Consider the following 27,604-nt stretch of genomic DNA (forward strand, 5'->3'; position numbering starts at 1 on the left):
AGATGGTTACTTGGTAATTCAGAACTATGGAAGCCACAGGAATGGGGCCCAACTGGGAACTGAACAGAGTGGCCAACACCTTCTCCAATACCAGGACAAGTCAGGCTCAGGGCAATCCCAGGGGCACTCAGGCGTCCACTCTCTCATCTGCCTTTTATCAATCACCTTTTTAGGGCTGTGTTTTCGAAAAGATGCTCAGTAGCCCCATGTGGATGGGGAATGAGGCAGAGGGGCCAGCATGCGTGCACCCTGCACTCGCTGCTGCCCATGCAACACAAACACAAACCCATGCAACATTCTTCTTCTGTCCATTCCACGGGCACTAATTATAAAACAATGATTTTTAACTTTGGAATCTCCAGAGAGTGATGAAAACACATCCAGCCTTTGAAACAGAAAACGAACTGACACAGATTTAAGATCTGCATCTAACAGAGAGGGCCAGAATCCATGTACCTGGTGGCCCTCTGGTGTTACTCATCATGTCCTCTGGTTAGGCCACAAATGCTCTGACCCCATTCATAAATTATATGGACTCTTATGCAACAGCTCCAATACCAAGTCTCACACCACTTATTAAAAAGTCCAATTTTCAAGTGCCAACAAACAAACTGCAAATGGAGTATTTATAACCATGCACTCATCTGCAAAAATGATCAGCTGGATGTATGTAAATGCATAACTATGCTGGCCAGACTAACAGGAATCTCTCACATTCTGCGAACCTCTCAGTTACCAAACTCATTTGCATTTTGTCCTTGTAAACTATCTTGGTCTTTGACAAAATCTTCCTTCAATGTCATGCTTTGCTGTGTTCTGTGTGGCCAACTTTGGGGAAGAATTGTGATTCCCTAAGCTTATGATTGATGAACAGATGATAAGGTAAAAGGTTTCAAGTTTTCACTTAGGCAGCAAATTTTTGTTACTGATTATTTTTTATGCTCTAGGCTCTCTTATAGTATCTCAGGATACAACAATGTGTTTGGGGCAAGTTACTTTATTTTATGACCCTTCATTTTCACACCTATTCAATAACAATAATCACCATACTCTCCTCTGATGGAGAAATTAAAAGACATTATTCACCTAAAACACCATTATACAAAGGAACTACTCTATGAATTATTATATATCCAATAGCCACCTTCAATCCCAAAAGTCTTTCATTAGGGTCACATCTTCCAAATTCACAGCATTCCTGCAACTTTTCAGCATTTCTTTTTACCAAATTGGAATCTTTTATACTTTGTTATCACTGGTCAGTATTTCGGTATTAATCTTTCCTCTTTCTCATCTTCTTGAACTCAAGCAATGGATCCCTTTCATTTCTTAACAGTTATATTCTATCTGGTAAAATTCCATCTCGTAAGTTTCTAATTACAACTTAATTGTCATTGTATAGTCTTTGTCACTTTTTTTCTGAATCATTTCCACATGACAGCATTTGTCAGACCTCCTTCCTAAGATTTTGTGGGATACATTCAAACCCTCTCCCCACCCCCATCCTACTATCAAACCTACCACCAGCCCTCAACATGTATACTTGCAAATATGTACCTGCATGTTTTGATTTTCAGCTGGGCGAACCAGCATCTGATGTTTCAGATGTTATCTTGTCTTTCTTATCTTTTTTGTCTTTCAAATGTTGCCTATGAAAGCAATTCCTTCACGGTTGATCAGTTCACTTACTTCCAGTCCATATGTCATGGAGTTGTTCCATTCATTTCACCCACTCTTTGTGATGGTGAAATAATCAAATCTGAAAAGCTCTGTACTAAAAGGCATGGGAAAAACTACCAGCACATTTTTTGATTTAGCAACCCTATCTTTGATTATCTCTCCCATAAAAATAAAAGTACCAGCACATGACACTAGATACTATATCCATCAATAAGGAAATTTTTAAATAATGTATATCATACTGCCAATACTACAGAATAGACACAGTTATTTATTTTTTTTTTTGTAGAGACAGAGTCTCACTTTATGGCCCTCGGTAGAGTGCTGTGGCCCCACACAGCTCACAGCAACCTCCAACTCCTGGGCTTAAGCGATTCTCCTGCCTCAGCCTCCCGAGCAGCTGGGACTACAGGCGCCCGCCACAACGCCCAGCTATTTTTTGGTTGCAGTTCAGCCCGGGCCAGGCTTGAACCCGCCACCCTCAGTATATGGGGCTGGCGCCTCCCTGACTGAGACACAGGCGCCGCCCGACACAGTTATTTTTTTAAAACATGGATTTTTATGTATTGACTCAGGTGGGTATCTGCTCTTCATTGTTAAAAGAATGATGTCATCAAAGGACAAACTGCTAAAAAGAGAAAAGTGTGTGTGTGTGTACACAAAGACTAGAAAGGTTATCTCAAGACAGTAGGCTTGGGGTAAAGGGATGACTGCTTTAAATACCCATTTTTCCACTCATTGTTTTGCTCTAATACAGGTTATTGTTAAAACATTTTCAAAATTAATGATATAAAAATTAGACATTAATGGCTCGGTGCCCATAGCTCAGTGAGTAGGGCATCAGCCACATACATCAAAGGTGGCGGGTTTGAGCCCAGCCTGGGCCTGCTAAACAATATAAACTGCAACCAAAAAATAGTCAGTCATTGTGGTGGGTGCCTGTAGTCCCAGCTACTTGGGAGGCCGAGGCAAGAGAATCTCTTAAGCCCAAGAATTGGAGGTTGCTGTAAGCTGTGACGCCACAGCACTCCACTGAGTGCGATATAGTAAGACTCTGTCTCCAAAAAAAAATATATATATATTAGACACTAAGAAAAAGAAGTATGTAAATGGGCTGGTTGTTCTGTAACACATTTTGAGAATCCTGGACATCACCATAATTGGCATCAACGAACGCCAATACAGTAGAACCTCCATGGTTGACCACTTCCCTACACTGACCACCTCCTTAAGCTGACTCAATTTTCATACAGCAGACATGCACCACATGTACGTATCAATAGAGCAGGCTTAGTTCCTTTTGCTGACCACCTCTGTATGTTGACTAGTTTGTTTCAATTCCTTGGTGGTCTACTGTAATTCCTAAACTCCTCATTCAACATTAAATAGGAACTTCACAGACACTTATACACAAAGCATTCTCAAAGAACATACTCCATTCTCCCTGCTTAACTCCCTCCCCTCAACTACATAACTTCCCATAAATTCCTGTTTCTGTCCTTGGTTGGTCCCAGTGGGAAGAAGTAAAGTGAGAATATGAACGTGGTGCAGATGTCTTTAGAGTTTTCATACCTGCTCACCCAATCTCCTGTGGTTCAGGAAAGTAAAAAGGGGGATGAGGATATCATTTTTAAATTATTCCAATCAAAGATAGTTCACTAAACTAGAATTGCATTAAGCCAAGGTAGGAAATAACAGCTTCATGGGCACAATAATTATTTTTGGTATTAAATTTATATCTCATCTCCATAGTAAATGAACCGTAAAAACAAGTTACGAGGGATACCAAAGAATTCAAGTAATGAGCCTAAGCATTTGGATAACCTTTTTCTTTTTCTTTTTTTTAAGACAGTTTTACTTTGTTGCCTTCAGTAGAGTGCCGTGGCATCACAGTTCAAACTCTTAGGCTCAAGTCATTCTCTTGCTTCAGCCTCCCAAGTGGCTGGGACTATAGGAGCCAGCCACAATGCCCAGCTACTTTTTTTTTTTAAGAGATGGGGGTCTTATTCTCGCTCAGGCTGGTCTCAAACTCCTGAGCTCAAGAAATCCACCTACCTAGGCCTCTCAGAGCAGTAGGGCATTTTGATGATCTTTAAAAGTGACAGAAGTCATGAGTAAGTTTGTGTGATATAAAGGAAACTCAAACTACCATGGAAATACCAAATTGATATGCCTTTTGATTTACGTACACAGTTTTAAAAATGACAAAATTAAGCAGGTGCAGTGGCCTGTAGTCCCAGCTATTTGAGAGGCTGAGGCAGGAGGATCACTTGAGCCTGGGAATTCAAGACTAGACTGGGCAATATGGGAGACCCCATCTCCAAAAAAAGTAATAATGATTAATAAATAAATAAATAGATAGACAGATAAAACTCTCAAGTTTCTGAAACCTTTTGTTTCTCTCATCTTACTACAGTGAAATGAACACAGAGTAAGGGATCTGGTGGACTTTCTGGCCTCCACTCAACATGATGGGAACTAAGAGCTTCATTATCAACAAGTGTCAACGTTTCATTATAATGCATCTTATTTTCTCTTTGTTCTGATTTTTTTCAAAAAGTCATTGTTCTGTATAAAAGAGATTAAAAGTCTGCCCACTTGCTCTTCACTGAATTCAACTCTCCCCACTTTGCCAACCACTTCAAGAACAAAAGACCAGTAGAAAGCAAAATAAAGAAGGCAATGGGAAATAGTGAGATGTAGTTATCTCAAGATGGAAAAGAAGAGCAGGAAGAAGGGATGACTCACTTCTCTGTCCCTAGTGGAAGATAAAGGGGGAACGGAGAAAAATGCAACCAGACAGAATTTAGAACCCCAGGACACCAGAGTAGAGAGTGAAAAGAAAGGGCACTCCTGTCTACGCTAAGGAAGAAAACATTCCTTGGCAGACAAAATAAAGTAAGCTTGCTTTCTGCCTTAAAATTCAAAAAAAAGAAAGAAAGAAAGAAAAGAAATTTAAAAAACCAACTTTCAGTTGCACTGATATGATTTTGAAAATAATAATCAGTTATTAAGTTATAATCCTAGATAAAATTGTAACCCAGATACATGCAATTTCCATTTTTAAGAGTCAGTCTCAAATCACAGCTTGTTTCAAATTCTTTATGAAGCCATTTCCACAGAAATTAGAGATGATCTGAATGAAGCTAGATTAAATGAGGGGAGAAAAAAGTATAAGCAAAATTAAGAAAATCATTCTAATAATTAGTTCCACTCCCATGCAAAACTTACATATGTATATATATTCTGCAGTCTCACACATTCTAATAATTAACGTTATGATCTTGTCTAATGTTTTGATTTAACCCAGGCAGCAACTTTAATTCTTCAAGCAAATGTGAGATGAAGCTCTGTTAACTGAATTCCTGCTAAGGCAGCAAATGTCTAAAAACAAACCTAAGTACTCATCCCTAAGTATTAACCTTAAATGATGAATTGTAAAGATTGGGGACCAACATGTTAACGAGGCAACCCCTGACTGCTCCTTGGTTTCAGTCTGAGCTACAATCAACATCATCCATTTCCAGAGGTTACGTAACACAAATCAAAGGGAACTAAAATCCATTTCTGCCACATTTGTTATAAGAAACACATAAAAATCTGCTACTTGCAATAAGGACATTTTTTTATTTACCTAAAAAAAAAAACTTAAATCAAGTCAAAATCATGGCCAATCTAATCATTTGTCATCTAATAATTCCACGCTATACTATATTATCACTACCTATTATTATTTCTTTCATGTTCCTTAACAGCAATTCTAAACCTAGGAGGATCCTGTCCCAACCTCCCCAAGGGAGGTGTCGCAACATCTGAAAACACATCTGATATTCCCAGTTGGGGAATGTGGCACTCCTTTACAGTCAGAAAGAACAAAAGAACAATTAGAGAATCACATCACCATATTTTATTCTCTCCCCAAATTCTGCAAGCCCAATTCTTCCCTTTCCCTTCTTCAAATTTAATTTCCAAATTTAATCTTCATTGGTACCCTCACTGCTGAAGTCCAATCATGTGTGCTGTGGCTTGACTGAAATCTTTACTTTCTTGCTATCAAAAATTCAGTTTTTATAGAGTTGATTGCTTTCAACAAACCAGATATGAGTGAAAATTCTTTTATTCCCAAATTTGATACAAAATAAAACCATCCCAGGTGGCGCCTGTGGCTCAGGGAGTAGGGCGCCGGTCCCATGTGCCGGAGGTGGCGGGTTCAAACCCAGCCCCGGCCAAAAAAATAAATAAATAAATAAAACCATCCCACACTCCCATACGTCATCACCACCCTCTTAAGGAAGAATTATACAAAACTCATATCCATAAATTTAAATGTACTCATTTCTAACAAATATTTTCATTTATGGTGACTTGAATAGATATTGTTCTCACATTAAACTAAATGGTGTTTTATCCCCCCTCCCCCAAGGAATTTTGTCACACAAACAATCCATAAGGAAGAAAGAAGAAAATATTTTTGATGCACACTGGCCTAGTTTTTCCTTTTACTACTTCATAGTAGGAGTGTGAATCATACGCAACTCATCTAAAGACTGAAATTTCCCTGTCACTACACTCTACAACAGTATCACAGCCCTCTTAAAGCTATTAAAAAATCATTATGATAGCAGACACTGATCCCACTCGTGAGACTCAAACTTCTTCCATCTCCCTGCACACAACCTTCCCCCAGACGCCCGTAGTCCTTATTTTCTAATGGAATATATAAGTGCATAGTGAAAGTGAGGTATCCAATTCTTTAGTTAAGAGTGGACTGATAAAGGCTCTGAGAAGTCCTGCATTATTGAAACTAGCATTACTACCTTTATCTCAGTGTTTCCCAGTCTCTTGTGGTTACAGAACCCTCCTTCCATAAAAAGCCTATCAACAGACTCCTTAACTAATGTTCCAGGCACAGACTTTAAGAAAAAGCTCTCCAGGGGTGATGCCTGTGGCTCAGTGAGTAGGGCGCCGGCCCCATATACCAAAGGTGGTGGTTCAAACCCCGCCCTGGCTGAACTGCAACAGAAAAATAGCTGGACGTTGTGGCGGGCGCCTGTAGTCCCAGCTACTTGGGAGGCTGAGGCAAGAGAATCGCTTAAGCCCAGGAGTTGGAGGTTGCTGTAAGCTGTGACGCCATGGCACACTACCCAGGGCCATAGCTTGAGGCTCTGTCTCAAAAAAAAAAAAAAAAAAAGAAAAAGCTCTCCAAGCAAAGCACCTGTACATATACCTCTGCCGGGGACTTCCTATGCAGAGGAGACTCAGTACTGAGGTTGTCAGAGAGAAACTCAAAAGAACTCTCTGAATTCTAGCATACCAGTGATATTCTTTTTGTGTGGTGAAAATCTACTCCCAGAGGCTAACACCAAAAACCCAGAAAATTTATTTAAATCTCTAGACAGCTAATAGTTAAGTGGCTATAAAAGTCTCCCAATGCTTGATATTAATTCCTATAGTAAATGTCCCTACCAAAAAAAGATATACATCACATTTGTGAGTTACAAGATGTAAATTCACGATTAGTTATGATAAATGGTAGGACTGGAGACTTTTTGATGAATAACTCTCTGTCTCAATCAAATTCAAAGACTATAAACATGAACTCTAATAACTGTATTTATGAGTATTTTACAGACAAAAATCTAAAATCAATTAATATATTTCCAATTATTGTATTTCCTGTCCTACACAATGCATAAATCCATTCTGTTCTGTAAGGAGAACTCAAAATATAATATCAAATATTCATCGTGATTCAAATTTTAAGCATTCTATAGTCTATTGAAGTGTCTTTGAACAATAAAAACATTATTTTTTCCTCCTCTTATATGATAACTTTACTAAATTTATTAAAATAACTTAAAACATCTAAATGCCAAGCAATTAATATGAAAAATGCTTTAAATGCTCTAATATCCTATAAAACATATTCTGCAAAGGACAGTGCTCAGCTAGAGTCACCTCTAGATAGATTATTTAAAATGAGAATCTATCCATTTTGGGGTTGTTCATATGAGGAAAATCAGAAAAAATAATTTACTGCAAGATAAGAAATTAATCATACATTTGAATACGCCCAGAGGATACAGAGTAAAAAAACGATATAACCTTCTGATAGCTTACAATCATTTATTGGAATTTAGCCACCTTCTACTCTGTAAGTAACATGTTGCATAAGAAGCATTTTTAATTAGGAAAACATCTTAATACAATAACAGTGTTAAATAATACATTCTGATACAAACATATTTTCCTTTTTTATAATACAGTCTTTATCTCCACGGGAGGGATTTGAAATCTCAAATCTACTCTTTTTATACTATGTATACAGATGGAAATCTGGAAAATGTATCAATCAGAGATGTTAGAATCAAAACCTAAGAAAGAAAACAAAAGAAAAAATATCTCCAAAGTAAAATCTCTTGTTAACAGCACTGACTGAAGAAACGCTTTTGGAAATACTCTGGGATGTAAGAAAGAATCCAAGATAGAAAAAAGATGCTAAGGGCAGCGCCTGTGGCTCAAGGAGTAGGGCGCCGGTCCCATATGCCGGAGGTGGTAGGTTCAAACCCAGCCCTGGCCAAAAAAAAAGATGCTAAAATAATTCTTTGGGGGAAAACAGTGCTTCTCTCATGATCTTCATCCTCTAATTTGAGTTCCAAATAGCAGGGATGGAAGAAGCTGGAGTTATACACATTGCACACGATTTAAATGGATGTGTCAATATTTTGCCCAGATATTATCATCCCAATTTAAAGAAAACATATCTCTCAGCCACCCTGACATATAAAAGATCTTATACCTTTTCAAACTCTTTGTAGACCTACAAAAGGATTATCAAGATACTTATATTAGATCTGGTATGTTTAACCTACAAAGCCAGTGGCTACCATTGATAATAAAACATCATTTTCAAAAGAGAAAAGAAGGAAAGAGACTTTGAGGTCCCCAGTGGCAGAAACCATATGAATCCATCTTTTTATTCAAACACATATAAGAAGGTCTGGGACAGAACTCATAACAACTGTCTGCACTGTGGAAATCAAGGGCACCATGACATGTGCAGTTAAATATATACATATTTATACCCCATCACAACGGACCTTTTGTTTAATCTATATAGGGAGGTTAGAAATCTACTCTGGAAATAATCCCTGGCCATTATTACAACATTTACATAAGACCTATCAAATATTAAGGTGCTGATATTTGACAAAAGCCTGGCTCACGATGGCCTGTCAATCACCATTCCCAGCTCTGTTCTCCTTAACCTTCCTCTGTGAAAGGTGATTCACTTAAGAAACTGTGCTATCCCCTGCCCTCCCTGAAGTAACTTGTCACCGTTTACAGCTGGGTAACTGTAAATTTTCTCATGGCTCTACAGTGGCGTGGGCAGCTGGTTCTTTAGGGCCCTTCGTGGTTAGCAATACTAAGATGGATATTATTTCGTAACAGCCTCTTAGATCAAAGAGTCAACACATGGCAGTCACCAGAGACCTCAAAGATAAAACAATGATCAAAGCAATCTCATCACCTCTTTATGCAGCGCGGCCATCATCCATCACCTACATGTGAGGCTTTTCACCACACCCAGATGTGTGACTGACTCCTCCATGATTTCAGGCATAAACTTCTGGAATGGTCATCTTGCCAAGATTTCCATTTCTACTCTTCAGTCTCCAAACAGGAGGGAAGACAGTGGCACTCACTTGGTTCTCTAATAATGTAGCCACCCTGCACATCACAACTCGCAGTGCTTAGGCCATCAATTGAGGATTTGGATCAGAACCTGGCTAGAAAGGTGGAGCTCTCACAGCGTCATGGAGACTACATAAAAGGGATAGATTCTGGTGAGGCTTCACTACTGGGTTTCTCAACCTGGGCACTATTAGCATGTGGGGCCAAATGATTCTTTTCTGTGTACATGATAGGAAGTTAAACAGCATCCCAGGGCTCTACCCATTTAATGCCAGTTACCCACACAACCACTCCCAATTGTGATGATCTAAAAATGTCTCTGACTTTGTCCAATGTCCCACAGAAAGGCAAAAAGTCAGCAGTTCAAAACTTCTTTTCTAGTACTATAGAATATTTATCCTAAGCAAAATTATTAGGCCAGAAGCTCTAGAATGAGTCCTTTTTTTTTTATTTTTAAAAAATAAGCTTTAATTTAGAACAGTTTCAGATTTACAGAGAAGTTATAGTATTAAGGATTTCTGTATACTCTGCCTCAGTTTCTTCTATTATTAACATCTTACATTAGTATGGTACATTATTTTTAAACTAAATTTCATACTTTATTCAGATTTCCTCTAGTTTTTACCTGATGTCTTATCATAACTTTTATTTTTTTTATTTATTTTTTTTATTGTTAAATCATAGCTGTGTACATTAGTGCAATCAAGGGGTACAATGTGCTGGTTTCATATACAATCTGAAATATTCTCATCAAAGTGTTCAACGTAGCCTTCATGGCATTTTCTTAGTTACTGTATGTAGACATTTGTATTCTGCCTTTAGTAAGTTTCTCGTGTACCCATTCTAAGATGCACAATAGATGTGGTCCCACCCATTACCCTCCCTCCACCCTAACCTCCCCCCTCCCTTCCCCTTCCTTGGCCCTTTCCTCATAGTCTTGTGCTATAGTTGGGTTATAGTCTTCATGTGAAAGCTATAATTTAGCTTCATAGTAGGGCTGAGTACACTGGATACTTTTTCTTCCATCCCTGAGATACTCTTGCTAAGAAGAATATGTTCCAGCTCCATCCATGTAAACATGAAAGAGGGAAAGTCCCCATCTTTCTTTAAGGCTGCATAATATTCCATGGCATACACATACCACAATTTGCTAGTCCATTCGTGGGTCGATGGGCACTTGGGCTTCTTCCATGACTTAGCAATTATGAATTGGGCTGCAATAAACATTCTGGTACAGATGTCTTTGTTATATTGTGATTTTCGGTCTTCTGGGTATAAACCTAGTAAAGGAATTAGCAGAGTGAGGCCAGGCACAGTGGCTCACGCCTGTAATCCTAGCACTCTGGGAGGCTGAGGCGGTGGATTGCCTGAGCTCAGAAGCTTGAGACCAGCCTGAGCAAGAGCAAGAGCCCATCTGTAAAAATAGCTGGGTGTTGTGGTAGGCGCCTATAGTCCCAGCTACTTGGGTGGCTAAAGCAAGAGAATTGTTTGAGCCCAAGAGCTTTGAGGTTACTGTGAGCTATGACACCACAGAGCTCTACCAGGGGCAACAAAATGAGACTCTCAAAAAATAAAATAAAATAAAAATAAATAAATAAAATAAAATTTACGGAGTGATTTTAAGCACACCATTTAACCTTTAGGGTTACACTGTTTCTTCTCTTCCTTCTGCCTATAAGCTTACCCCACATATTACCTCACCCCCTCCTTTATATTCAGGTCTCTGCTCAAACATTGCCTTTCCAGGAGGTCTTCCCTTCTCTGTATCAGGCCCTACAGCACTACCTCACTCCTACCTGCACTCACTTCATTTACACTTTTTTTCACAGCATTAGGTGATGAGATTACATGTTATTTTGTGAATGCCTCATTGTAGGAATGTGGGTAGAAATGGAATTCTGCATGTTTTCTTATTTATGTACAATTGAACTGTTCGCCTGGCCTGTGCTTGATTAATACTCTTTCAGTCAATGTCTCAATGTATGAAGACTGGCAAGACGAAGTCTTCACTTCTCCCCACCCACATACTCTATTCTCTTAAGTCCCTGACGTATTTAGCCAAAGTGTCAGAACTTTGCTCAGAAATCAGACCCTAGCTCAACTTCCCCAGAGCTCCATAGGGAAGAGGGGTCTCCATGGAACCCTCCTAGACTTGAGGCCCCCCTTCCTTATACACTTGGAGCATTGTGCAAGCTTTCCAGGAAGATCTTAAATGAACCCCTGTACCTAATGCTTTTTTCCATATAGGAGAACATCTGCAGGTATCCAGCTGTCCCAATTCCCAAATTTAGCTTCAGTGGCTGGGAAGGCAAGTGGGCAGACAGGTGTTAGTGCTCAGGAGAAGTCTATAACGTGCTCCCCAGAAAGTCACTTCCCCAGAGAGTTTTTCCCTTCTGCATAAGGAGCATGATGTCTCAAGGGGGTTATATGAACATCAGTTAACACAGAGCAATTAGCCCTGTGCTTTGGACAGAACCAATACTCACTGTGTCACCTGCTGGGTTCTCTAAAACATCTATGTCCTCTGAGCAGCACTGTCTGATACAACTTTCTGCAAGACTGAACATGTTCTCTATCTGTCCAGATTCAAGCGGTAGTCACTAGCCACCTGTGGCTATGGACAACTGGAAATTTGGCTTGTGTGACTGAGGAACTGAATCTTAAATTTCATTTCAACTTAGTTAATTTTAATTTTACTTGCTCGTAAATAGAGATACAAGAAAGGCATGTGTTTTCTGCCTTCTCTGGATGGGGTCTTAGCATTTGAAGCCATAATAAGACCATAAGCAAAGCCAACCCATAAGGACAGCAAAGTATAAACAACATGGGATATGCCTTAAAGATAGCAGAATACAAAGACGCTGCTAGAGGTGTCCAACCTCTAGAGGTGCTACGTAAGATAATGGTGGTTCACACCTATAATCCTAGCACTCAAGGCTGGTAGGTTGTTTGGAATTTGAGACCAGCCTGAGTAAGAGCAAGATCCTGTCTCTACCAAAAACAGTCAGGTGTTGTTGTAGGTACTTATAGTCCCAGCTACTCAGGAGAGTAAGGGAAGAGGATCACTGGAGCCTAAGAGTTTGAGGTTACTGGGAGCTACGATGCCAGGGCACTCTACCTAGGGTGACAGAGTAAGATTCTATCAGCAAAAGAAGAAAATAAATAAATAACTATAAACTGCCCATATCCTTAAGCCAAGAGAATAAGAGGGTCTTTTCCAGAGGCTAGAACTGACCCAAAAGCAAATCCTTATACTCAAAAAATATTCCTGGAAATGACTTCTATGATAATTTGAGAGAAAAATGCTAATAATATTGCTAGCTACGGTGTACTTGGATAAAAAAGGGAAGCAAGTCTTGGCTAGTTCTTTCCAGCACCGCAGGTACACAGTCCAACTGACCTTCAGTGTTGAAACTTTCTTTTCACACCCTAGTGGATGGTGAGAGAAGAGACAGCTAATTAGGTGGTGGTGTAAGAATGTAAAAGCCACAGGACCATCAAGAAGTGTCAAAATCACTCCCCAAGAGGAGAGTGTGGACTAGTACTTAACAATAGTGATAAGAAAATGCTTCCCATTATCACAGTAAGACCCAGAAGCAGCAACACACTACAAATGGCTTTGCTCACCTTTGCAGGTGCTAGACAAACAGCTAGAAGAGCTCCATATTGCATTTTCCTGCTAAATTTCTCAAAGGACAATCAATACTGACTGCACTAATGGCATGCATGCCCTGCTAAAAGGAAGAACACTGTCCTAACACTAGAAACTAGAAGGATGGGAGGGACAGTGAAAAAGAAAATGGGTCAGTAATAATTGAGACAGAGCTATTAAATGATACCTTTGGGAACAGCAAAATTTCACGCAGTTTCAAGAAGAAGATTGTTTTCCTCCCAGGGACCGGACTTCAACCTGAGAGAATGCAGATCAATACAAACAGGAAATCTGGATCAAATGGCTTTCCAAGCCCTGGAAAATCTAGAGATCAGCTCAATTCAAATAGGCTGTAGAGCATTTTAGAGGAATACATATCCTAAAACACCACAAAGTCAGCCCTGTCCCTCTCTGAAATTCCCATCATCGTGATGAGCAGGAATGGCATTTGAAATATTTAACAAATCGGAGACAAGAACCACTCACAGTCGATGGCAGGGGATGGGTGAAGAGGTCTCCTGTAGGATTTGTGGAAGGATCCTAAATAGGGAAATGAGTTTCTAGAGCAGTGATGGAAGGAAAATTCAGAGGATTTGGGCCAAGTATATACTATTTTAGGATTGTTAACAATCCATATGGCTATACCAGAACCAGTACGTACAATGAGACATAGTTTTTGAATGAGGACACTGTTTTCTTAATTTTTAAACTAACACAAGGAAATTCTACACCCTTTGTAATTTTTCACATCACAGATAATAGTCTGATTATATGGCACATAATAACAGGCATTTCAATTGCACCCAAATGGTGATATCTCCCACAGAAGACAACTTATTTTGCCATCTTGGAAAGCCAGCTGTACTACTGCTTAGATAAAATTTTTCTTTTAACTGGCTCACTTTTTATAAAATCTTAAATATAATTTAAGAGGAAACGTAACACATCAAAATGGAAAACTAGCATGGCTCGCCAGACGTGAAGAGTACCAAGAAAATAACAAAATCCGTGAGATTAAATTCTAAGATACTTTCCCAGCTCAGGACTTTGAGGCCAGTGCTATCTCTTTATATTGAAAAGAGATATTAGCAAATGATGGAGGGGTGTTAAAGACCTATTAGTACCAAAATGCGAATTTCTCTTTTATTAAAAAAAAAAAGGAGAAATGACTTTATTATGTTAAAGTCAAATTCCTATATCACAGTAGAGTCATTTCTCATGTGACATAAAATCACAATGAATACCATACTCAAGAGAAACATTATTATTATATACTATAGTGGCACACATATTAATCAAAAGTGAAGATTACTAAAAGTTCAAACATTTCTCAAGAAGGTAAAATACTGTGTTACGTACATCCCACTGGTATTTTTTAAAAACTTATACAAGGTCTCAGTTACATAATAGAAAATGGGGCTTAAAAGTAAATGAAATACAGGACAAATAATTTTTTTTTTTTTTTTGAGACAGAGTCTCATTCTGTCACCCAGGCTACAGCATCATGGCATCAGCCTAGCTCACAGCAACCTCAAACTCCTGTGTTCAAATGATCCTCCTGCCTCAGCCTCCCAAGTAGCTAGAACTACAGGTACCCACCACAACACTCTGCTAATGTTTCTATTTTTAGTAGAGCCAGAGTCTGGCTCCTGGCTCTAGCTAGTCTTAAACTCCTGAGCTCAAGTGATCTGCCTATGTTGGCTTCCCAGAGTGCTAGGATTACAGGCCACTGCACCCAACCAGGGTAGGTAAATTTTAATAGCAAGAAAGACAACCAAGGCTGGATATAGTGACTCATATCTGTAATCCCAACACTTTGGGAGGCCAAAGCAAGAAGATCACTTGAGGTCAGGAGTTTAAGACCATCCTGAGCAACATAGCAAGACTTTGTCTCTACAAAACATAAAAAAATTTTCCAGGCATGGTGGCCTATAACTATAGTCCCTGCTACTCTGGAGGCTAAGAGAGAAGTCCTAGAGCCTAGGAGTTTGTAGTTGAAGTTGCAGTGAGGTATGATGACACCACTCTACCTTAGCCTAGGCAACAGGGCAACCCCGTGTCAAAAAAGACAAGATGATAACTCCTTTTAATGCCATTACTCTCAAACAGGGCCACAGGAGATTACTAGCTAAGAGAGATAAGCCGTCAAACCACTGAAGACTAACTTCACCACGTTTACACTCAAAGAATGTGACAGGTGGGCTGACCTCAACAGGACCACATAAGATGTTAAGACTTTTGCTCAGGTACAAGATTACACTTGACCTTGTGACTAACAGACTTTCTGCTCTCAAATAAACAGACAATTCTAAGTTTAAGCAGATATCAAACACCCCGGGTACACACTGGCAATACTAAAAGTTCCCCATCCAGTGAAACAGCTCTTCCTCATTTTCTTCTTACTTCCACCACAACCACCCCACCAAGAGAAGCAACAAGATAAGGAAGGAGAGTTCAATTCAGCTTAATAATTTCAATAAGGGATACTGGGGCCAATAAAGTGTTACTGAGCATCATATACACCAACAATATTTTATGTGCCAAATGAAATTCCACATAATGTCGCTTAACAATATCCAGAGGGAAAGAGAGAATGTTCCTTGTTTTATGTCTTTCGAAAGTGGGTTTTATGAACCAAATCAGATATAGTAAATGAATACATTTTGTTAACCTAGAAAAGAAGAGCAGTGGCCTTTAAGTAAACCACATAGTTCACACAAGCCACGGCTTTCCAATTACTATACGTGTATTTGGCCATGTGCATTTCTCCTCTGAACCGTTACCTGTGCCATTAATCTCGTCCCTCTACCCACCCACACAACCCTCTCCCCAAGAAGGTAGTATGAAAGGAGAAAAACATCATCCTTTCCAATTTATGACCAGGAAAAAAAAAAAGATGTTTGACTTTGATCCATCGCAGATATGAAAACTATGTATTTCTATATAACTTTGTATGTCTTATGTTGACCCACTAAATTTATAGATTAATGAATATTTGGATTTATGTTATGTCAGAGTAAATATTGACCTTACCTCTGCTTGGGTCAATATTTACTGCTTTGCTCAATAAATCTTGATGTTCATTTCAAACTAAGTCAATATCAGTTCATTAATTTCTGCATGGTTCATATCAGCATTTTATAAAATTTGAAATGTCAGTGAAAATGTTTCAACTAAAAAACTTAGATACGGCCAATTAATGAGACAAAAAGACTTTTGCTTTCCTTCTGCCTTCCCTTTTAGGAAAAAACCTAAAACATTTTCTTTTTCCACCTGAAAATTATCACAAGGAAAACTGCCTTAATTTGACACAATTTAGCCATCATTCTAAAATAAAAGGATCTTTAAAAAAAATGGGTATATTTGTATAATAAATGCAAATATTCTACATATACTTCTATAAAATGTTAAGATATTATAGTAATATAAATATAAAAAGGCAATAGCCCTCATTTCTCAATGATAACCACAATTAACTTTTATGTGCAGTCTCCAGATTTATTCATTAATGAGACCACATTCCCCATATTGTTTTAATATATCTTGTAGCTCAACCTACTTCATTTTGGTGGGTGTTTGGGTAAGCATTTCATTACATGGATGTATTATAATTACACATATTTCTACTGACAGTCATTTAGGCTATTAAACACAACGCTGCTACATGCACAGACCCCGGTGTTTTGGAAAGACAAATCCTAAAAGCAGAAGTGCTCGGTGTAAAATTATCAATAGTTACCAATTTCACATACATGGTCAAAGAGCCTTCCAAAAAGCCTCCAGCAGCCCACCATCTTCAGAGTCGATTTCAAACCCAAACTCTCAGCCTTCCACTTACCCATGGTTTTAAAGGCCCTATCATAGCAACAACTGAAATTGTTATCACTGATAAATATCACTTGACACCACCACAATACTGAACACTATTCTATCTTTCTAATAGACTTTCCCAGGGGTCACAGGGACCCTAGGGAATGTATTCATGTCCTCTTAAATGTTAGCACCCATTACCTTTATAAACACTTGTGAAACCATCGCAAGTAAGAACATGTCAAGAGGGTTTAGAATTCAAGTGCAAAGGATTAGGATAAAGTTTTTTTGAAAAAGAAAAAGAAAACATCTCTAAGTTGAAAGAAGAATTTCTTTCAAACAGTGGAGGGGGAAAAAACCAAATTCAGCCAAGTACTGAAAACTGCTCAAGGTACCTCAAGCATATGGCAACACATTTTTCTCTTTATACATAGAACTCTGATTAGTGTGTGACCATATGTGTTTTTTCTCACACCATCTATCCTTGTAATCACAGATCACGTATAAAAGAAATAGAATATCTGTAGGAAGGAACACTTTATTCTATAATTTGTTTCCTACCTGAGGCCCTCCTAACGAAAAACATTTAGGTAGAAACAGGGAAATAACAAAGATTAATTATAGAGGTTCTACTCAAAGAACATAGTCTGAAAGGCATAAGAAATGTGGACAAAACACTATATATACTACATCTTAATAGGTTCTAGTTCAAATTCTTCATCTTTTCAACAAATCCTCCACTCTTCTCATTTACCGTTTTAAATTAAATGCAATGCCATCTTCAATCATCTTGGGGATAGTCCTTGTTTTCTCCTCTGTGTACAGATGATAGTGACTGCCCCAAGGCTCTTTCTTTTATCTCTCAAATCTGTAAGGTCATAGCCTCATTTTTTGTTTGTTTGTTTGCAGTTTTTGGCTGGGCTGGGTCTGAACCCACTGGCACCCTACTCCTTTGAGCCGCAGGCGCCGCCCCAGGCTCATCATTTTTAATCCTGACCTCTTCCTCCCACCAACCAAATCTTAAGCCAACAACCAGTAGTTTAAAACAAAACCACAGTCCAAGTCCAGCATGAGAGCCTTTAATGGCTCCCTATCTCCCATAGAAAGTTCTCTGTCACTAGTAAGATAAGGCCCTCCAAGGCCTAACCCCAATACTCTGCATCATTCCTTTAACTTCCTCCATCCTACCATTTGCTAGACGTTTTGACCAGTTTCTACTTCCCCAGTCACTGCTGGATTACTTCATTCTCAAGCCCTGTGCACGTCTTGGCAATCATTATCTGCCCTTCTTTAAAGACCAGGATCTTTAAATGCTGTTATTCTTTTATAGGATCTGGATCTGGCCACAACAATTCTATGAGGAGCTTCTCTGGTCCTTCCCATTATAACACAACTTGGCATACAATAAGCAATTAATAAGTGCAGTGAATGAATAAAGAACTCATACTTACAAGCTGTAAATAAATAGGGATGTGTAGAAAAGATAAAAATTGTGAAAAATAAAATGAAGACTGAAGAGTTAAGGGAGAGATGGGTCAGGTTTCAGGGCAGCAATAATAGCCTTTGAGTTGAGACACAGGTAGATGAATCTCAAGGCCACTATCTCCCAATGGTGTGGTTCCATCAGAACTGAAGTCTCTAGTGTGAAGAGAAACTCTCCAGGGAAATGATTCCCTTATGAGACTCTGTAGGAGGCTTTAGGAGTAGGGAAGTAGAACAACAATATTAACATTAAAACTTCAGGGTATATAGTGTTCCATTTTTTCTAATAACCAAAGCAAACTTCTGCAAGCATGTATATTTTGCTTTATCCTGTACAGACATTCTTAAAAATAGGAATGGAAATGTAATTTTAGGAATTTAATTACATCTTAAGTTCACCAGAGGAGCTTGTTACATAAAGGGATCCAACAGTGAAACCTTTTGCAAATCACCCACTAATTTATCTGAATTTCATGGCAGGGCCTCCCTTAGTGAGTTCCCAAGCATAGACTCTGGCGGGAGTTAATTCATCCATCCATCTCCTTGCCCACTTGAAAATATGCACCAAAAATGCACAAAACAAAATATTCTGGCATACTGCAGGAGAAACATACTATAAGCTATAATCCTCGCCTCAAGGATTCCACATTTAGCTTGGGAAATGAGACACACACCTACATACACATAGGTGTTATAAAATGAGATGCTTATATGCATAGTATAGTGTGGCATATAATTAAGAGCCAAATAGATAATACATGCTCTACTCCAGGGTAGAGCCCTAAATCAAAAATTATAACAGGTGCTTACAGATCCTCAAAGCCATCCTGCCAGGTATAAATGTTTTACTCCATTTTACAGCTGAGCAAGTCATCAAACCCGAGGACAGTCAGAAAGGTCCTTGGATGTCCCCAGGACAAGACAGGAATGCTTCTTAGAATAATCCTACTTGACCCTCACCCAGCTCAATGCCAGACACTTCTTACAGGGAATTCTAGTCATTATAGTCAATTCTGGATTTCTCTAACAGTGAGAAATTCCCCCTTTGTATGGATTCTTTTTTTTTTGGTTGCAGTTTTTGGCAGGGGTTGGGTTTGAACCCACCACCTTTGGCATATAGGGCCGGCGCCCTACTCGTTGAGCCACAGGTGCCACCCCCTTTGTATGGATTCTTAAAAGCTCTTTCTACATAAAAAGTACATGAGATAAGGATTATTTAAAATGCAAAAAAGAAAAATACAGGATAAGTTAAAAAAAAAAAAAAAAGGGCCAAAACCCCTCAAAAGAACCCAAAAGACAGGTGGGGGACCACAAGGCATTTTTATCTAAGTCTTTGTGGGGAAAGAGAGAAAACAGACAGCTTTACAAAAATCCCGCAAATTTCCAATTCAACTGGCTCCAAATTTCTTCTTATTTCCCTTCCCCTCAAGAATGACCCACCTACCTAGCATGTGTTACTTTTTTGTGTAATATTTACAGAAGTTCTGGGCAAACTCCAAAATTCATGAGTTCTTACCACCTCAAATAACACAGAAAAATATTCTATATCTTAGTTGAGTAAAAATAATACAAAAGAAACTGTTTTACTATTTTCTTTTTTTTTTTTTTTGAGACAGAGCCTCAAGCTATCACCCTGGGTAGAGTGCTGTAGCATCACAGCTCACAGCAACCTCCAACTCCTGGGCTCAAGCAATTCTTCTGCCTCCGCCTCCCAAGTAGCTGGGACTACAGGCGCCCGGCTATTTTTTGGTTGCAGCTGATGTTTGGCAGGCCTGGCCTGGATTCGAACCTGCCAGCTCAGGTGTATGTGGCTGGCGCCTTAGCCACTTGAGCCACAGGCACCGAGCCTGTTTTACTATTTTCAATGAGATACTCTTTAATTATTACTTTTTTTTTTTGGTTGTAACTCTACATGAAATACATAAAGAGGTCACTCTCATTTTTGTCTGCTATGCTGATCTAAGGAAAAAGACATCCAAAGCTAACACACTGCCATTATTACATAATCAAATGTAATCTGACACTTATCTTCCACTTCGTATCTTGTATGGACAATACTTTCACACTGAACTCAGGTATTACGACCTGCCTTTTCACAGAGGATGAAATTCAGAACCAGAGAGATACCCATCTGCAGGCGACCACACTAAGACTCACTCACGTATCTACGAGTTCCTCAACAAACAGTTCTCCATGCTAATGGTGTAGTGTTCACAAAGGCAATTTCTGATAAACCGACAAAAGTAAAGTTTTTTAAACATATCAAACATAAATTGGGTGTCTGCATCATTCAAGGTGAGGCAGTGAAACTGGTGAAAAGTTATTCTAATTGTAGCGATTACGGCCACGACAGGATCCTAAAAACAAGCTATCCACGGCTGCGCCATTGGAATAACTAGGTCAGCACCATTCACCAAAACCCACCCACACAAAGGTGACCTAAGGAGCAGGACCCGGTAACACCAACACCCAGGCATCTTCCCATCTACCTCCCGCACCACAGCCCTTACATTCATCCTCATTTCTCCAAAAGAGGGGGTCGCAGGAAACACTACAAATGCCACCTAATGAGAGTACATGTAGTGAGAATAAGACGGAGTCAGTCAGGCCATGGCCAACAAGACACAGCTGGCCTGGTTGGTTTAGGCCCTGGGAGACCTTCACCTCCCCTCTCCAACTCTTGCTGTTTTGTAAGTTTAGCTCCAACCCTAAAGATGCCCATCTTCAGTATTTAGGACATTAACTTTTAAATTGGAAATGTTGTAGTAGGTTACTGAATTGTGCTGATTATTATTTAAAATAAGAAATAACATGGTCTTCACTTTGAACCTTTAGGTGTAAAACTGTCATTTTGGGAATGGACCAATGGAACTGTCTTGAGAGGCTACTCTCATGGTTCTCCAGAATCGCTGGCCTTCTGACAAAGTTTGGTGAACCTTTCCTGGTCTCTGCACATCAGCTGGCAGTGACAGGCAGCCAGACCCTCTTCACCTAGTAACGCTAGCAGACTTGCTGAGGCTATTCCAGCTCAAGGAAAATGTAAAGGAAAAAAATCTCTCCAAATCTCTGACGATTCTGTACGTGAGTTGGTCTAACATTTGGTCACAAACCCAGGCTATAATAATGCAAGCAAGAGTTGGTAAACTTTTTCTGTAAGGAGCCAGATAGTAATGTTCTGTGCTTTTTGATCCAAAAGTCTCTGTCACAACTACTAAACTCTGCAGTTATAGCAGGAAAGCAGCCAAGGAAGGGTATGTTCCAATAAAACTTTATTGACAAAGAACAGGCTGTAGTTTTCAGTCTGCCAATCTCTAAACGTAAGGACAGTTTGCTTAACCTTCATTCCCAAATCTCAAACAGGCAATGCTTATAATGAATTATGGCTGATAGAATCTAACTTGCTCAGCTTTCAGAATGAATCTAGTAATCATCCCTGTCAATCACGACTACCCACTGAGAATAACAATAATATCAACAGCAGCAAAAGTAAAAGTAGTATTAACTACTTACTTTATGCCAAAAACTAAGTCAAAGTTTTCACACACATCATCTTATTCCATCCCCATAACAACCCTCTGAGTGAAGTATTACTAATTATTCCCATTTCACAGACAGGGAAACAGACTCCAAACAACTAAATGGCCTTCCGACATCATAAAAAGAGTAACTGATGATAGCTTTGAACCATGTCTCACCGTATTACTGCCAAACTTACACTGTGGCACACCACACCCATGAGTCACCAGTGGTATTATTGCAGGAGAAATGATGACAATTGAGGGAATCAGAGATTAAAATCTAGTTTAAGCCAATCTTTTAGGAATGGTCTCCTTCACCTGTGCTGAATTTCCCCCAGCAAAGAAGGAGACTTTTCTTTCTTTCTTTTTTTTTTTTTTTGATCAGTCCTACTTTTCAGGGAATATTTAAATCTAGGGGAACATATCTGTAGCTAATCATCTCACAGCTGGTTTGGTGTGGTTTTAAGGTCTGAAGTACCAAAAGTAACAGGCCCCAAATCCTTCTCCTTCCTGCCCTTATCCGTTGCCCACAAGCTAAGGAATGTCTCTGAAAGAGTCCAAGTTTCTGACTTGAGAACCAAGATTGCACCAATCCAGCATGAAGCAACCACTAATATTGTAGAATTTTCAGAAAGAACTTTTCCAAGCATAAGAACTATATACCTTCACCTGGTATTTGTTTCACTTAATTATTCTTCCTTTACTATTATTTCCTCCATTACATCCAGCAAATGACCCCATTGGTTCTTCCAAATCAGTTGACATCTTTCTGAGTAATTCCTCAAATGACTACTACTATCTGAATTCCAGAAAAACTAATACATGTTGACAAAGTATAGCCTCTGGACTTTAACCAGTCAGCTACCTGGTTTTACATAGGCTGCAAAATAACAATGGGTTGTTATATTTTGTTTTGTTTGTTTGTTTGTTTCAAATAGAGTCTCATTGTGTTGCCCTTGGTAGAGTGCCATTGCGTCATAGCTCACAGCAACCTCAAATTCTTGGGCCTAAGTGATTCTCTTGCCTCAAGTCTCTCAAGTAGCTGGGACCCACCACAGCCTCTCAAGTAGGCACCCGCCACAACACTTGGCTATTTTTTGGTTGCAGTTGTCATTGTTGTTTAGCAGACCCCAGGCTAGGATCAAACTCACCAGCCTGGGTATATGTGGCCAGTGCCCTACTCACTGAGCGTCGGGCACCGAGCCTATATTTTTAAATGGATGATAAAAAAAAAAAAAAAAAAATCAAAAGAAGAGTATTTCCTGACACATGAAAATTATACAAAACTCAAATTCCAGTTTGCATTAATAAGGCTTTATCAGAACATGGGCATTCTATCCAGAATTATCTATGACTGCTTTTATACTATGATGACAGAGTGGAGTAGTTGTAATGAAGGCCATAGGGCCTGAAAAACCTAAGGTGTTTCCTATCTGGATCTTTCCAGGAAAAGTCTGCCAATCCCTGAACTTGAAACATTAGCCCTTCCAATGAAAGAGGCTACTTAAATCCAGACACAATGCATTCCAGAAATATAAGCTAGAGGCTCTTTAAGTCCACCAGAACTAAGGCTTTCAACATTGCTGCATCACAACGATGGCACCACTTAATGCACACTCTTTCTTAATTAAGTAATGGGGAAAGTTTTAAGCCTTTCATTCCTTCACTGCCATTTTCAATTGGAAAAGCTGATGGGATATAACTTCCAATTTCCTAACAGCATCATTATTCTAAATTGATAAACTGTAAATACCAGGCCACTTTGTGCCTCCCTCCTGACTGATGTCAGAGCCACAGAGTACAAAATGATAAATTTTCTTTGGGTTTCTTGGCGAGAAGCTCTATATATGTAATTCTGGCTTTCATCTCCCAATTTCCTTCATTTATCAGAAATGGTGACAAAAAGGCTCTAATTAGATAATTCTAATCACAAGGAACTGGGGGTGATGGAAGACTTCAGAATCACTATCTGTTCATACCAAAACAAAACAGATAGGCTATTCTCCCAGTAGGGGCAGGAGATTTATCAATAGACAAAGGAATGCAAAAAGCCAATAGATAAGACGTAATTAAAGATCAGACCTATAAATTTTACACTGACATAAATTTAACAGGATTTGCAGGTAGAAATTCAGGATTTAAACCAGAGCATCATTATGAAATGGAAACCTTTCAGTTCCATATGCAACAACATTGTATAAAACATTGCATAATACATATATTTATTATTAAGACTAATAGTCTGTGCCTCTAAGCCCTTTCACACAAGGAATTTGAATTATTCAGTGCCAAGGTAATTTCCAAAGTGGTCTTTCTTCCTCAAGCATTTCTCCTTAATTAGCTTTAATATATTTTCCCTGTATTTTTCAGCATTAAAATTTCTTTTAGAAATAACAGTCTACCGGGCGGCGCCTGTGGCTCAGTTGGTATGGCGCCGGCCCCATATACCGAGGGTGGCGGGTTCAAACCTGGCCCCGGCTGAACTGCAACCAAAAAATAGCTGGGTGTTGTGGCGGGCACCTGTGGTCCCAGCTACTCGGGAGGCTGAGCCAAGAGAATCGCTTAAGCCCAGGAGTTGGAGGTTGCTGTGAGCTGTGTGAGGCCATGGCACTCTACCGAGGGCCATAAAGTGAGACTCTGTCTCTACAAAAAAAAAAGGAAAAAAAGGAAAGAAAAAAAAAAGAAATAACAGTCTACCTATCGTATCTTTGGTAGATGTGGGAAGCATAATTCAGAAAGGTCTGTATATTGCTTTAAGTCTTCATTTTTTTCCTGTTAAAATGTAAGGAAATGGGGAGGCGCCTGTGGCTCAGTGAGCAGGGCGCCGGCCCCATATGCGGAGGGTGGCGGGTTCAAACCCAGCCCCGGCCAAACTGCAACAACAACAAAAAAAAAATAGCCGGGCGCCTATAGTCCCAGCTACCCTGGAGGCTGAGGCAAGAGAATCATCTAAGCCCAAGAGCTGGAGGTTGCTGTGAGCTGTGATGTCACAGCACTCTACCAAGGGCAACAACGTGAGACTCTGTCTCTAAAAAAAAAAAAAAAAAAAAATAGCCGGGCATTGTGGCGGGCGCCTGTAGTCCCAGCTACTCGGGAGGCTGAGGCAGGAGAATCGCCTAAGCCCAGGAGTTGGAGGTTGCTGTGAACTGTGTGACACCACAGCACTCTACTGAGGGCCATAAAATGAGACTCTGTCTCTACAAAAAAAAAAAAAAAAGTAAGGAAATGATTTCCAAAGTAATAATCAACACTGCTATAACAATGCTCTCTCTCTTCACTGGCTCCAAAGCTAAAAGTAAAAATAAAAACGAAGAGAACTGCAGCATATCATTGAGGGCCAAAATATATTCAAACATGAAGATTTAAAAATAAAGTTGCATTTCTTAGATTAGAGCATAATGGACCATTTCGATATAGGAGTTTGTAATATTTAGCAGACATGTGGGAGCTCAAGAGTAGCCCTTTATTTTCTGCTCTCTGAAATCACAGCCACTGAAAAACTGAAGACAGAAAAGAAAAAGCTGTGTCTTTCAGAAAATTACAAGTTTAGTACCATAACTCATTAACAAGTAAAGTTCAGAAATAAATGCAAATTGAGGGGAAAAAAAAACAAGTTGAGAAAACAGGTGGTAGAAATAAATTAAGGTACTTATAACCTTAAAGAAAAGCAGGCTTGAACGTTTCAACTTTTAGCAAACCGGGAAAGGTTTGGCCACCTAGAACTCAGGCGCGAAAGCAAATTAAAAATCTGCTTTTGAGTGAGTTTAATGGGATGTAAACTGGCCTGGATGATCCCAATCAGAACAACTGGACTTACCCGAGTAGGCCCAGTACGGGTCCCCCGAAGCCTTGCGTCTGCGGATCTGCACCGAGCTGCCGTGCCTGTTCTCGTGCAGGGCCCCGACGTAGCCTTCTGTCAATGCTGGAAAAGGAGGAGACCCACCATAAGACAAAGTCATCACCCCCTGGACATGGCCAGGTGACCTCACAGAATCACAGACATTAGGGATAACTAAATAGAACCAATTTGTTTTACCAAAAGAATGTAAATACATAAATAAAATCTCTAAAAGACAGTCTGGCATATGGTCATGATTATTACTACTATTAATTACCTCTAACAGTGAACCTTCACTTTGTGTCACAAAGCACAGCGCACTAAGCACTTTATAGTTATATATTATCTTATTCCATATGCAAAATCCCACAAGGCAATAAATACAATGGTCCCAACCATGGGACCATTCTTTAGATAAAGCTTCAGTAAGTGAAATAATTTACCCAAGGTCATACAACTGGTAGACCTGAAACCCATGGCATTTATGAGCTTATGCCATGGGTATAAACGCTCTCTGGCCTCACTGATCTTCAGAGACTAGGGCTTATCGCATCTCTTTTGCAGATGAAGGAATTAAGGCCAAAAAACTTCAGTAAGTAGCTCCAGGGCACACAGGTCAGCCTGCAGCAGATCAGAAAACTGAACAGAAGCATCCCACATCAAAGCCAAGGCCTCTGCCACCAAATGCAGCATGACCTGAGGCCTGGGAGACTCTCCAGATCAGCACCAGTCTTCCACATCCCTCAGGCCAATAACAGTCACCTGTGGTACCTGAGCATGTGATACAAAAAATCCTCCAAGGCAAATAATGCTCAGAAAAGAAACACACTGAATAATGTATATTTGAAATCTCAAAATGAATCCAATCCACCAAACGAAAGCAAAAATATTCTACCCCATTATGGAGAGTTTCCATCTGCCCATAGTGTTCAAAGTCCTCTCTCTTCACAGCCACTTCATGGATGCAAATTTCTTTTGTTGCCAGCCCACACCTGAATGCATTGATGTGTGAGAAGGCAAACATCACAGGTGCTCAGAATCCAAAATGAAATAGAATTATACTCAAACAATATACCCCAGCTGACTATGTTAATATTTAAATGCACCCAAACAAAATCAAGCGTGTTTTAAAAAACCAAGGGCCATAGCTTGCAAAACTATATAGTCAATTTAAGATGAAGACAGTAACCCCAAAACACAATACATTATTCCAAATTAGTCAATATAATAATAATATCATGATTATTTTAGCTTTGTTGACAACATGACAGTCATAAAGAAAAATTAGGAAACCTGTAAGTACCTTATAATTATACTTAAGTTGCAAAGAGTCCCTTTAAGTGAAGGAACACTTAAACAGAAACATTCCCTAGGGATGACCCTATGGAGCGTAATAAGAATCTCACCAACTCCAAATGCACATCTACATAGAAAACTTGTCATTTATTTCTATTCCCTGGACTTCAATTAAAAAAAAAAAAATCTAAATCTAACATACACACCCCTTTTTAAAGTACAAAAAGTTTTAGGTACCTACCACCCAAACCATCCTACAGTTGTGCAGATAAACCATTCAGGGCCCCAGGAACAACTTACAGTGACAAGAACACCTAACTCAGCACTAGGTATACAGTGCTTTTGAAATGCCTGATGATACAGTGGAAATCCACAGTACAGATTCTGTTTTAGTAGTAATCATACCCAAATCCCCTTTGACTGCAACAGGGATTAGACAGCTACCCTCAGTCACCAACGTCATACCCAGCCCAAGGGGGTGGGCCTTATTCACTGTAAGCCAATCAATCACTGTAAACTAACCACAGTGATGTGTTTGGCATGGACACCTCGGCCAATCAGAGAGATTATTTTTTCCTCCTCAAAAGATTATGACATGAGCCAGAAGCCTCAAGGGATAGTTGAGGATCTCAA

The 27,604-nt window shown here is 39.4% G+C and overlaps 1 protein-coding gene across 3 annotated transcripts in view; it reads right to left on the reverse strand.

Annotated features, from left to right (window-relative positions):
* Positions 1-27,604, reverse strand: part of PTPRG (protein tyrosine phosphatase receptor type G) — a 773,199-nt gene that overhangs the window by 559,317 nt on the left and 186,278 nt on the right. For 2 of the 3 annotated variants that reach the window (XM_053598712.1, XM_053598711.1), the window contains exon 2: positions 25,655-25,759. In XM_053598712.1, the coding sequence (XP_053454687.1) occupies positions 25,655-25,759 (105 nt within the window). Of the gene's footprint in view, positions 1-25,654; positions 25,760-26,570; positions 26,674-27,604 lie in introns of those variants that run through there. The other variant, XM_053598714.1, reaches the window with a different exon arrangement.

This window comes from Nycticebus coucang, chromosome 8, assembly GCF_027406575.1.
Source record: "Nycticebus coucang isolate mNycCou1 chromosome 8, mNycCou1.pri, whole genome shotgun sequence".
In the NCBI taxonomy this organism is placed as follows: domain Eukaryota; kingdom Metazoa; phylum Chordata; class Mammalia; order Primates; family Lorisidae; genus Nycticebus; species Nycticebus coucang.